Genomic DNA, 14,083 nt, shown 5'->3' with positions numbered 1-14,083 from the left:
TTTATATCTATTTATAGCATGGTAAGTGGATTCCATATTGGTACATAAAATATCTCACTATTCACGTAAAAGTATCAGGAAATTATTACGTTAACTTTCTGAATTTAGATGCAAAACATTTGTAAATGACTCACACAGAAGTTTGTGCTCTTAAATATTTAAGGAATAAACAATGACTTTGAGCTTATAAGTAACTAACAAAAGCATTTCCTAGCTATACATGATTTCCTTAAGGATGAAAAGAATGAAAATTTGAGAATCCTTTATAAAAGAAATCCGTTTCTGTAAGCATTTCTAGAACTCTTTGTGTTTAAAACTGTCATTTTTGGGTTGTTGCAGATATGTATGTCACTCAGGTGCATGCATACCTAACACAGAGCTGGAAAATTTTGCTTTACAGTACCCACTAGGGTGGTGCACACATAGTCTCGAGCATAGCTGTTCAAGAACAGAGCTTCCCCAATGCCCTCAGTTCATTTTCATTGCCAGCAGCTTGAGTCAGAGAATCCCATGTGGTATCTCACCTCAAATTTTAGTTCGAATTTTCGCTTGGTATTTTTTAAATAGTACCCTTTTTAAAGTAGTACTCTTAGCTGTAGATTGGCTTCAAAGTCAAACTTTGCTTTAGTAAGTTTATGCAAGTTTCAAACCTTTAAGTCTGGTACCAACATCAGTTTAGACACCAATCATATTCACCCCCCCCCCCCCCCCCTTTCCCACCATTAGGCTTTTCAAACAGTAGCAGATTAAATCTGACTCTTTGTTCCAGATTAGATACCAGACTGCTCAGCTAGTCCGGTGTTTCTAGATCTGGTATCTGTATGAACACTGAGGAATCGGTGGTTGTTGCCAGTTCCCTCTTTGGCTTTGAAGGCAGTTTTAGCTTCTGCAGGCCCAGTATGAGGCAGATACAGTACAGGCAGTCCCCGGGTTACGTACAAGATAGGGACTGTAGGTTTGTTCTTAAGTTGAATTTGTATGTAAGTCGGAACTGGTACATATTGTAGGGGAAACTCTAGCCAAACATTTCTCCAGAGCTCAGTTTTATTCTCCCACACCTCACTTCCCTCAGTCCTTTATTCTCAAGCTGAGGTGTCTGCTGAGAAAAGCCACTCGGCGTCTCCCTGGTCTGCTGGGGGGAAGCAGCTAGTGCGGGGTTGCCTGACCCCGTTTGTCAGTAGGGAGTCGATGTAAGTCGGATCCATGTAACCCGGGGACTGCCTGTACAAGCCTTTCTGGTGCTACGTGTTCTGGCGTTACATGTTGCCTCTGATGCAGGTGGTACTCAACATAGTATCTGCTGTGCCATAGTTGGTTCCAATGCAGCACCTGTACTGGGCTTCAGATGAGTCAGAATATGCGATGGCTCCATTGGGGTGGCTCCTCCCTTCTGTCAGTGTGGAAGGGGCCTCATGTTCTTGCTCAGTGATATTCTGCCTGTCCTTCCCTATCCAGGTACAAAGATTGTAATGAGCGTTGGAAATGACAGAAACTTAAGCACTGTCCGTATCAATGCTATGTCAGTGGGAGACATTTTAACGCCGACACAGCTTCCACCTCTTGCAGAGCTGGACTGATTAGATCAGTGGGAGAGCTCTCTCCCATTGTCATAGAGCATCTTCACCAGATGTGCTATAGCAGTGGAGCTTCAGTGGATGTAGTGCTTCTTGGACCCCTTGGGATGTTTCTTCGTCTTCAAGGTCACCATCATCCTCAGTTCATTCTAGAGCAGGAGTCAGCAAGATGTAACTTATTCACTTCTATTTATGGGTCTGTGTGCCATTGATACTTTTTAAAGTCAATAATAGTCTTACTTGCATGTACAACTCGACTGTGTAATGCTGTATTAATCAGCTGCCTCGGTCTGTTGATGGAGTGCTCAGAGGAACAAAGCTCCCTGCACTTGGTCAAGGACTGTACAGCAGCTGGCAGCCAAGGAGCAAGTTAATAAGGGGTGGGGTCTGGGGGGACACATGGGCTTCCGCACGCCCCCAGCTGAGGAGAACTTTCACACCTTCCTGCCAGGGACCCAGGTGTCCAGCGGCTAACGTGGCTTTGGGGTAGGGGGACCTTCCACGCATTTTCCTCTCCCCTCAGCTGCCATCACCCAGCCCTGGAGCCACAGCCCAGGCAGCACTCACCCTCTAGCAGGGGCCCAGTGGCGACAGTGCTGGCTGCTGGGCATGACTTCAGCGCTGTCTTTAACCCACCCGTTGGGGGCACCATGAGTCAGAAGGAGGCGAACAGCCAGGAGTGCAGAGGCTTGCAGGGCTGAGGCTGCACACCAGGGTGGAGAGCAGTGGGCTGGAGGAAGTGGGGATGAGACTCCAGGCAAAGGCAGCAGAGGGGCTGGAAGGTAGTTCTGTACCCCCTGACCTCTTCCGAAGCAGCAAACAATGCCCTGAGCAAGCCCTCTTCTCCCCATGGCCACCGCACTCCAGCCTAGGTTCCAGCCTGCCTCCAAGTGCCCAGCTGCTATGCTCCAGCCTAACCTGCTGTCAGGATAGAGGGAAGGCACCAGCCTCTCATGTACCATGAGCCCCATGCAGCCTAATCTACAACCTCCCCGCCTGCCTCCCCAGAGCTGGTGTGCTGCAGCCTCATGTCTGCCTGCTGGCTGCAAGGCTCTGGCAGCAGTGTGGGCTCCCTGCTGCATGTGGGAGAAGGGTGGGGCCGAGCATGTGCCACTCAAAATCCTCTTGCTTGTCATTTATGGCACACGTGCTGTATGTTGCCAACCCCTGTTCTAGAGCATGGTCACTGAACCCCCATGCTGTCTCACCGCCTGACCCTTGAACTGCAAAATGCGATTGCTGCCTCTAAGCTGACCTAATCTGAGCCTGATTTCAGTAGCAAGCATTGTCACAGCAGGCTCCTGTGGCTCTGCTGCCTTATCTTCACAGTATTTTTGTCCTCTGCTGGAGGACTTCGTCATATCAAGATCTCCTGAGGTGAAAGACTATAGCCGGAAGCATTTAGGCAGAGTTAGTTCAGGAGACTATTCATAAGATGGTAGATATTCTCCAGTCATCTCCTCCGAAAAGGAAAGCTCTCGTTTATAAATAAAGGGGTTTTGGCATTCAAAAAGACTTTTTGGCATAACTCAGTGTCCTTACTACCTGCTGTGAAGCATTTTGATGAGAGATATTGCATCCCTCTTCAGGGTTTTAATTTCCTTTGCTCGCATCCAGACCCAATTCTCTTTTATAAACTTGAATCTAAACATTTAGACTTCATCTATACCAGGAAGGAAAACTTATTCAGCAGTCATCTACCATTGTGCATTTGTTTGAACAGGAACTGTTACTAAAATATGACTCTGTAAATTGAGAGGCTGTTAAAATTTACAGACAAGGGATGAGTTTAAGGCTTTAATTGCAGAAGGCTGTGTGGTGGCCACAACATAACTGCAATCTGCACTGAATATGGCTGACACCACAGTTACAACAATAGGAACTTTATTCTAGAACTTGGTCATAGTTCCAAATGTCCAGTGGGGGCACAGAGGACTTGCCTTTTGTTGGATTTTTATTTTAAGAACTCTGGTTATACGATAAGTTATTACAATCAACAACAGTCACAATACTGGTAGTGTTCTCAGTGGTAATTTTTGGCATTCAGCTTATTCTGGTAACAAGAAATACCCAGTTAGACAGAGAGAGAGAGAGAAAGCGTCAGGAGACGGCCTGGTTTCAACTTCAGTTAGCATGACCAAAGCTGATGGAGGGTAGGCTGTTGATTTGACTGTCCTGTTGAGTGCAATATACCAGTTTTCACAGGGGTGAACAAAAGGGCTCTGTGGGCTGGATCTAGCCCGCCAATCAGGTTGATTCAGCCTGCAGAGGCCCTGCCACTCCCCTGCCCCCAGGCCAATCAGGGCTTCGGGGCCAGGAAGCAAGCAAAGTCTCCTCCTGCCCTACCAGGAGCGTGTGGCACTTCTAAGTGCTGCGTACTACTGGCAGAGCAGGAGGAGACTTAGCGTGTTTCCCCACCCTCAAGCCCTCATTGGCCTGGGGGCAAAAAGGGGAGCGTGTGAAGTCTCCTCCCACCACCAGGGGCATCGGTACCTAGGGGGAACCTCTGGGAAGGGGCAAAGACTTCACTCGCTCCCCACTGCCAGACCAACCATAGTCTGTGGGTAGGGAAGGAGGGAAGTGTCCTGGCCCCACCTCTTCCGCTTGAGGCCTAGCCCCTTCCAGTGCAGCCCAGGGCCACTTCAAAAATTTCTGAGGTGTCCCCTGGTAAAAAATTATTGCCCGCCCCTAAGGTATCGACTTGTGGACCAGATCCATGCCATTTGGAGACACAGTCCCGCTTTACAGTGATTGCGAAAGAACCACAGGCAGATGTATTCTAAGCACTGTAGGATGAGGTTACAATATCCAATTCCTTTCTGTCCTTCTCTTTCACTTTTCAGGGATCCCCCTCATGAGTTATTTCTACTATTGCAGATCCAGATTGTTTGCATTTTGGGAGCCCCAGAAGACTCTCCCCTTCAGCATTGGTGAAATAAGGGATTCTGCTCTTGTTTATTTCTGAGAGGGCTTGAGACTGATGCTGGACCTTCAGAAATATGAGATTCTGTATGCTAATCTTAGCTGCAATTCTCCATGCAAATAGCTGGAGCCAGAGCAAAATGGCTGGTTTGCTGCCCTCAGTCTTCAGGATGCCTATTTCCAGTTGTCTATTTCCAGTTGTCTATTTCCAGTTGTCTATTTCGCATCCAGACCCAATTCTCTTTTATAAACTTGAATCTAAACATTTAGACTTCATCTAAACTTGAGAAGTTTGAAATTTGTGGTGGTAGACAACATTAGGGGTGTTCATTATAAGTTAAAGTGTTTGCGCCACAGGCCTGACCATGCCGGAGCCCCTGCCTGAAGTGTGGCACAGCAGATCTGGCCGGGCCACAGGTTAACCCATTACCTCCCTAGTCAACATCAGTACACAGTTCTCCCCTTTGGTCTGTCATCAACTCTGTGTGTTTATCAAATGCATGGTGATAGTACCAGCCTATCTTAGGAGGCTATAATTCACTTGTTTCTTTACCTGGACAATTGATTACTGAGGGGAAAATTCAAAGTATAGGTCCTCCATGATATCCCATTCATGCTGTCTTTTTTTGGTCCAGGAAGGCTGGTTTTGAACATAAGGTCAATATTAATTCCAGCACAAAGAATCCAGTTCATTGGACCCTGCTAAACTCCAAATATGAGGCCTTTTCTATTTAACAGACCATTTCAAACAATTTGTCACCTACCCAGTCCTTCTGTTCTAACCCTTCAACAACTATCCTTGTATACCTGAAATTACTAGATCATATGGCTGTGTACAGTTGTTCCCCGACTTACGACCACCTTGACTTACGACCAACCTTGCGGCAGCACGTTGTGTTTGCGTGTCTGCGGTCAGGCAGCGTGTTTACGTTTCATTCCCTCACAGTATTTTCAGTGTTTGCTTGTGGCCATCATGTCAAGTAAAAGAAAAAGAGCTAGTGATAAGGGGGGGTGAGAAAAGAAAGAGAAAAACTATTGATTTGGAAAAGAAAATAACAATAGTGAGTCAATATGAAGGGGGTCAAACAGTGTCCTTCATGTCGCGTAAGTTAGGGCTATCAAAATCCACTATCAGCACCATTATAAAGGATAGCGATCGCATTCGTGAAGCAGTGAAAGGGTCTGCTCCCATGAAATCAAAAATTCTAACAAAGGAAAGAGCAGGTCCCAATATGGAAATGGAAAAACTCTTAGTGCTTTGGATGGAAGACCAAATTGAAAAACGCACACCATTAAGTCTCATGACAATACAAGCTAAGGCTCATAGTCTTTTTGATGACTTAAAGAAAAAGGAGGGGTATGACTATGACTAAACTTTCAATGCTAGTCACAGTTGATTCAACGCTTTCAAGATGCATGCAAATCTTCATAATGTGAAATTAAGTGGGGAGGCAGCCAGTGCTGATTTGAAAGCAGCAGAACCTTTCATAGAAGAATTGAATAAGCTGATAAAAGAAGGAAATTATTTTCCAGAACAGGTCTTTAATGTTGATGAGACAGGTCTCTTTTGGAAGAAAATGCCCGAACGTACCTACATACATAAAGAAGCAAAAACTATGCCTGGTTATAAGGCTTTCAAAGATTGTTTAACAGTCTTGTTAGGAGGCAATGTTTCTGGGTATAAATTGAAACCCCTCTTGATTTATCGCTCTGAAAACCCTAGAGCTTTCAAGAATATCAGCAAGGCTACTTTACCGGTCCATTATCACACTAATAAGAAAGCCTGGATGACTCTTGCACTTTTTGATGATTGGTTCACGAACTGCTTCATCCCTGAAGTCAAGTCATATTTTCTGGAGAAAGGAATTCCTTTCCAAATTTTGCTTATTTTGGATAATGCTCCAGGTCACTCAATACCTCAATGACTTACATTCCGACGTGAAAGTGGTGTTTCTGCCTCCCAACACCACATCTATTCTCCAACCCATGGACCATGGGGCCATAGCTGCTTTCAAAGCATATTATCTTCGCAACACATTTGCAAAGGCAGTACATAAGAACATAAAAATGGCCGTACTGGGTCAGACCAAAGGTCCATCTAGCCCAGTAGCCTGTCTGCCAACAGTGGCCAGCACCAGGTGCCCCAGAGTGGGTGGACCGAAGACAATGATCAAGCAATTTGTCTCCTGCCATCCTTCTCCAGCCTCTGATGAACAGAGGCCAGGGACACCATTTCTATCCCCGGCTAATGGCCTTTTATGTACCTAACCTCCATGAACTTATCTAGCTGCCACAGAATACAAAAACGGCAAAACATTATGTGAATTTTGGAAGGACTACAACATTCTGCATTGCATAAGGAACATTGCTGCAGGGTGGGGAAGAAGTTACTCCACAATGTATGAATGGCATATGAAAGAAAATCCTAAAAAGATTTGTGAACTGTTTCAAAGGGGTTGAAAAAGAAAAGGCACTGGAAGACATTTCTAATAACATTGTACAGCTGGCGAAAGAAGTGGCTCTGGAAATGGATAATGAAGACATACACCAACTGCTTGAGGATGTTGGGGAGGAGCTGAGCAATGAAGATTTAATGCAGCTTGAGGCGGAGAGGGTAGCAGAGGAAGAGAGACAAACAGCCCAAGAAGAAGAAGCCCCCAAAAACTTTGTGATGAAAGAAATGGCTGCAGCTTTCAGCAAAATAAATGAAGGAATGCAAATGTTTGAAAAAATGGACCCTAATGTTGCAAGATTCTCAAAGGTGGATCGTTTAATTCAGGATGCCCTGGCTTGCTATAAGGAAATTTATAACGAGAAGAAAAAATAAATTGTCCAGTCCAAAATGGATATATTTTTAAAGAAAACCCCCAGCAGTGATGCCTCCCATGCTGAACCAATGCCTTCTACAAGCAAAGGAACTGCTGAAATAGAATCTGTTGATGATGTTCTTACTGTAGTTTTTTTATTCCTCCGATTCCTCATACAGTAATGTGAATTGAATTAATTGGATTTAAATTACTGCATTGTGTGTTGTATTTCATGTTCATCTTTATTAAATAAAGTTTGCTGTTGCTGCAGTAGTGTTGTTGTTTTTTTCGTGTGTTTCTATTTTTCTTTGATTGCTGTGTTGTTCGTGCTTGGTTACGATTCTAGTGCTTTGTATGGGGTATTTCCGACTTACAAACAAATCGAGTTACGACCAGCTATTCAGAATGTAACCTGTTCGTAAATTGGGGAATGCCTGTACTCTTTTAACCCAGCATGCAACTTTGTCCTCTTCAATCCTGGTGAAGTTGGGCTCTCTCCCAAGTTCTGTTACTGGACAGAGTTGTCCAAATGTCACAGATGATCTTGCAGTCCTATAATGGAGGACAGATCAGAACAACGTATAATGAAGGTGATTCTTATCTCCAATTGCCACCAACCAGAACTATAGTTCTCTCTCCACAATAAGTTGGAGCTGGAGCTGTGAATCTAGGCACATTGGAAGTTCCCTGTTTATGAACAGAACAGTAAGTTTCCCTTCCTATCAGTGTATTGGAGTTTCAAGCACTTTACACTGTGTGGTGGGCCATTCAGACTTTGATCAAGGTCACAGAGGATCACATACTTACCAACCTTACCATTGCAGTGTATTAAGTGAAAAAGTAGGGACGCACCTGCTCCAAACACCTGTCATGCAGCAATAGTTTTGGCACTTTTTCATCTAGCAAGAAATTCCCCCAGCTACACACTTATTGGATGCATGGAATCAGTTGTCTGATCACCTCAGCAGGAATTTCTGGAGAACCATGCATGGTCCTTGAAGAGCACCATTCAGAGGTCCATCTTCAGAGGATGGGTACTCCAGTGATCAATCGGTTTGCCACAAAAGACAAGAAGTTCAGTCAGTTTTGCTCTTGAGCAGATTTTGCTCCAGGCTCCTTAGGCAACACTTTACATTTGAAGTAGGGAGTGGTGCTAATGTAGGCCTTCCTCTCCTAATCTCCTTTATCTTGGGTTATTCTCAAATGGAAATTGGATGATGTCAAACTGACACTCATTGCACCAATTTGGCTCAGTCCATTTTGGCTTTCCAGCCTTCACAGTTTCTGTTCAATCTCCCAGATTTCTTACAGTCCTTCCTGACTTACTGATGAAAAAACCACTGTTAGATGTGTATTCCAAAACCAACCCTCCACCCCCTCTGCATCAGAGACTCAAGGTTTGGCTTTCAGTGTGAATGAGTTGTGGGGAGTCATGGCAGCACTGCCCAGAAATACTCCTGGAAGAGGCTATAAGGAATCAAAAAGGGGGGGGGGGGGGGTGTTGCCATGATGGGTACTGCTAGGCAAAGTTCTCTAGCTTCAGCATGCTGGGTGTGCACACATCTGAGTGGGTTACATGTCTGCACCCACATCCTGAAGAATATTTTTCCCTTTAAAGAAAATATAGCTTTTGTGACTGTGAAATGAGTTAGAAAACCTTCTTTCTTTGGCAAGAACGGGAGAAGTCTCCTCTTTGACAAAATACTCTTGTTGGCTATTTGCCTTTTAACCAAACTGTTCTCATAGTACAATCTTCAGTAGCTTTACCCATAAATAGATTCCTACCAAATACTCCTACTTAAGGCAAAAATCACAATAAGTTAACTTTCAAACATGATCAATAAAAAACACTAACACAGCATAGAAGTTATACATGTTATGTATTCCTAAGATTGGGCAATCAGGCTTCTAGGTGATGAATATGATGAGTACATACCTATGACCATGGAGAGGTATAATTGTTCTTCACACCTGTTGAGCCTGTCAGTCAAGGGAGAGCTCAGCTTTCCTAAGTGTTTCTTTAACTTGAATACTTCATTGAATAAAATAAACCACCCAAAAACATGTATAAGTAGTGATAGATATTTCTTAACTTATAAAGGCGGATTTTTAATAAGCTGCAATTATAACTTATGAATAATCACTTTGCACCAATACTAAGGTTCATCCCTTATGTACCTGGCTCTCAGTTCCTCATCACCACATGTCATAGGGCTTCTCATATTTCTTTTACCCATCTTCTGGAAGTAAGATGTACTGCAAATCAGAGATGTAAAATCCTGTATAACTGGTTAAACATTAAGTTTAACTAGTTGGGCTGGAGCAGCCAACCCCAGCTATGGACGGCGGCTGCTTTGCCAGCAGTGGGCTGCATGGGGCTGGAGCAGCCCCGCCAGTTAACCGTAACCAGTAATCCTCACCTGTTAACAATTAACTTCCCTCCTGCAAATAAACTCAATTGAGTGCTCTTAAATGCTAAAACATACCAGTTTGTTAAATTGTTCATTTATGGTTTGAGTTTATGGACTTTTCCTTTATTTAACTGTTAATAACTTATCCAAATACAGTAAAACTCCATTGGTCCGGCATCCAATGCTTCGGCACTCCTGATGGTCCGGCACCATCAGGAACCCGGAAGTGCTCTGGCTGCCAGACAATTGGAGCTGCTCTGCGCCGGTCTTTCCCGATTCAGCTGCTGCTGAAACTGACCAGCGGCTGATTCCTGGAAGCCGGGGGCAGAGCAACTCTGCCCCGGGCTTCCTGGAGTCAGTCGCTGATCAGTTTCAGCAGCAGCTGACTTGGGGACGCCTGGGGCAGAGCAGCTGAGGTGCTGCCGGGTTGGTCCCATAGCGCCCGCCCCTCGGCACTGCAGGACCAACCCAGCAGCACCCCAGCTGCTCTGTCCCAGGCGTCCCCAAGAGCAGCTGGGGTGCTGCCAGGTTGGTCTTGCAGCGCCGAAGGGCGGCGCTACTGGACCAATCCGGCAGCACCCCAGCTGCTCTGCCCCATGAGTCCCCCGATTCAGCCACTGCTGAAACTGTGGCATCTCCCCCACCCCAGACCCCTCATAGCCCCCCCCCCCCCCCCTTCTGATAGTCCGGCACATCTGATAATCTGGCACCCCCTGGGTCCTAAAGGTGCCAGATTATCGGAAGTTTACTGTAGATTTAATGTTGTCCTCCCATGTTCTGTTGATGTAAAAATCCTTTGATTTAAAATAGGACTCAAGCCTGAAAAATACAATTATTCTGAAGCAAGGAGGTATTGAAGTATCTTGTCAGGAATTCTTAATACCCTGTGCTGTATAAAAAGCTACATCAAAAGACCCTTAGGGCTGCAAAGTAGAAAAACTCCCGAAGTTGGGAAATCGCACCATTAACATTGCCTGCATTACCATAACGCTGTCTCTGTGTGTGTCAGCAATCTTCAGTTATCTGTTGTCCTTTGACTCGTCCCTCTAATCTTTTTTTGGACTGCAGCAATCTCAATTTCTGTAAACAAAATAAAAAATCTTCCTTTCTTTCTTTGTGTACTTCTCTCACTAGAACCAACATAAAGCAGTAGATCAAGTAATCAAGGTTGTAAGAAAAATCTGTTACACATTGGATGGAGTAGAAACTCAAGCAATAACAGACTCTGTAAAGAAGCTAAGGAGGGCTGTTAATCTTCCAAGGCATAAAAGCACTGAGGTAAGCATGTTTATCATGTGAACTTGAACAGACTGTGTAAATGGCATTGTGTAGCTTTATACTAAATACTGATAAAAGTATCATTTCAAAAATATTTATAAATGAGGTTTCAATTAGAATTGTTTTTTAAAAACAAAGTTTAAAGGGGTGCCTCAACATTGTGAAAGGTGTGATTTTAAAAATTCTTTTTTCAGTCTATTCAAAGTAATATTTAATTGATGGTAAACTCTTGGAATCTTTTCCTATTTAAGTAGCCTTGGCTTTTAAAAAGCTTTTGAAATTACTTCAAGCTTTGGTAACTTTACATATTGTGCGCATATTATGTACTAACCTGAGATTGTGCTGTGTTGACTTGTCCCTGACAGTGGGCACACTAAATTCAACTGAAACTTTAATGGTTAGTTCACGCCCCTTCTGCGAAGAACTGCAGTGATAGAAACTTGTCTTCCTTTCATACAAGCCTATAATCAGTGTCTTTGTCTGTAATGTGTAAATTACCTGTTGCACTTAAACTGTCTTATCTGAATATTCAGAGACTTCAGTCTAGATCCAAATGTGCTCCTAAATTATGCTAATTTGTGTATTTTCACACGTTACACAGTCAGCCTATAGAACGCCTTGTCAGAGGATGCTCTATAGGCCAGGACTTCAACGTGGCACAAAAAAAGAGCTAAATAAATTCATGGGTGATAAGTCCATCAATGGCTATCAGCCAGGATGAGCAAGGAGGGTGTTCCTAGCCTCTGTTTGTCTGAAGCTGAGTATGGGTGACAGGGTGGAACACTTGATGATTACCTGTTCTGTTCATTGCCTCTGAGGCACCTGGCATTGGCCACTGTCGGAAGATAGGATACTGGGCCAGGTGAACCATTGGTCTGACCTAGTATGGGAATTCTTATGTTTTTAGGCAAATTCTCATACTAAAATTGCTTTAATTGCGTAGTTTGTTTCAATGAAGATGGTAAACTTTTTCACAAGGTCTGACTTAGCTATATCAAAAGGTGATATTCATTAGAGGAAACCTTTGTCAGAAAAGAATAAAACACTTCCATAAATATAAAAATCATACTTTTACAGAGCGGTGTGCCCTCTGTTGTCCCACCATGCTAATATCATACTATGTCCTAATTTCCTTGGTTCACATTGTGTTGATGGTAGTATTTGTAAAGCTGCCTGCAGTGACTCAGGAGCCTGTTGGCCAATCTCAAGGAAGATGGTTGGGAAGCAGGGCACAAAAACCAAATTGGTTGTGAGATCTATGCTTAGATTTTACCAGCCAGTTACCAGATATAAGCTTCTCAGACACTATACCAGCCTACCCAGAGAGTCACAGACAGTCCCCTTCAGACTGCTTCTGAAAAGTAAAAGTAAAATTTGGCATGGAAATGCAGAAAATCTTCATTAAAAATGTCTGAGCCCCATACAGAGGGGGAACCCTCAATGTTCTAAAGCTTGCTGGAGCAATTTCTTAAAACCCTGACTGAGGGGTATAAGCTCTGGAGAGAGCGTGGGTGCAGAAGGGGGCTTCAGGCAGAGACAAACGCTCTTGCGGAGCCTGCACTCCTTACTCCTGCACCTAAACTCTTTGCCCCAACCTGGAGCCCCCCTCCTGTATGCAAACTTACTTCCACAGTCCACCTCCTCTTATACCCAAAATCTTTCTTGGAACCTGAACCTCCTCCTTGCACCCCAGCCTTGAGCCCCCTCCTGCCCCAGCCAGGTGATAGTGAGTGAGAGTGGGGGAGAGTGAACATGAGTGGGTAGGGCTTTGGGGAAGGGGCCTGGTAGACTGAGTTGCCCTTAAATTCAAAAAATGATCTGGGGTGTGTAAAGGTTGGAGACCACTGGTGTAGATACTAGCTGTATGGTAAAGATACCTCTGACAGGATACACTTTAAAAAAGTTTGGTGCTTCCTAAGGATGTTAAAGACTAGTCGACTAGTCAATCTCTCTCTCTCTTCTCCTCTCTCCTTTTCCCCCTGCCTCTATCAGATAGAGGCAGGAAGGGGATACTTCAAAGCAGTAGTGCTGCACAGCTGATCCCGGGATCAGCTGTGCGGCGCTGCTGCATTTCTCAAAGGGTGAGGGGCTGTTCAAAGGGCAGCACCCCACTGTTGATCCTGCGCTCTGCGCACCATTTCTGCAGAACCCAGGATCAGCTGACCCCGGGCTCCGCATGGCATTTCAAATGTAGAGCAGCATGGAGCCTGAGGTCAGCAGGGGACTCTTGTACATTTCAAAGCTGGCATATGGCATGCAGCCTAGAGTCAGTGGGACTTCTCTGCTGTCCCTGGGCTGCAGGCAGAGTTCCACATTCCTCTTGAGCCTGACTAGGGCTCTTGTACATTTCAAAGGAGGAATGAGGAAGTGCCTATCAAATAGTTGAGTAGTCGATGGAAATTCCTCGACTAGTAAAATAACCAATAGTTAACATCCCTAGTGCTTCCTAGATGTATAAGCTCATGCTTAGCACTCACTACATTTGTTGCATAGTTTGAGAAATGAATTCTGATATCTAATGTCTTTGCTATTTCAGACGTGGAATATTGACTATAACAGTCTGTTCCTCTGTGTAACTGATCTGTATACTACCGTTGTGTTTGCATAGTCCCTTGGTGTAAATTAGGGTATCCTCAGCACTACGGATTTATTCCAACTTCAAACGGTCCTGTGATGGCTAATTGACTATGGCTTGTCAAAACAGTTTTGCTCTGGTTTTGACCACTGATTGAGTCCTCAAATATTCACGTGTTCGCTTTTACGGAATTTTTGTGCTAGAGAAGTGCCAAAGGGTCTCAAATGAGAACTAAAATCTGGCCCAGTGGTTCAGGTAATCATAATGGCTGTGTCTACACTGGCCGCCTATTACGGAATAGGCATGCAAATGTAGCACTTTGGAAGAGGCAAATCCGCGGGGGATTTAAATATCCCCCGCGGCATTTGCATTTTCATGGCCGCCGCTTTTTTCCGGCTTGGAGATAAGCCGGAGAAAAGCGTCCAGACTGGCAAGTAGGAATAAGAGATCCTCCGGAATAGGGCTTTATTCCGGAGGATCGCGCCAGTCTGGACGCTTTTCTCCGGCTTATCTCCA

At 44.6% G+C, this 14,083-nt stretch overlaps 1 protein-coding gene across 2 annotated transcripts in view; it reads left to right on the top strand.

Annotated features, from left to right (window-relative positions):
* The window catches only part of PIK3C2A (phosphatidylinositol-4-phosphate 3-kinase catalytic subunit type 2 alpha), a 107,196-nt gene that overhangs the window by 44,856 nt on the left and 48,257 nt on the right, over window positions 1-14,083 (top strand). For both annotated transcript variants that reach the window (XM_075928066.1, XM_075928065.1), the window contains exon 9: window positions 10,849-10,992. In XM_075928066.1, the coding sequence (XP_075784181.1) occupies window positions 10,849-10,992 (144 nt within the window). The remainder of the gene's footprint in view (window positions 1-10,848; window positions 10,993-14,083) is intronic.

The sequence above is a fragment of the Pelodiscus sinensis genome, chromosome 4 (assembly GCF_049634645.1).
Source record: "Pelodiscus sinensis isolate JC-2024 chromosome 4, ASM4963464v1, whole genome shotgun sequence".
Taxonomy (NCBI): domain Eukaryota; kingdom Metazoa; phylum Chordata; order Testudines; family Trionychidae; genus Pelodiscus; species Pelodiscus sinensis.
The sequence above is the reverse complement of the archived record's forward strand: the minus strand, read 5'-3'. Positions and strand labels throughout refer to the sequence as shown.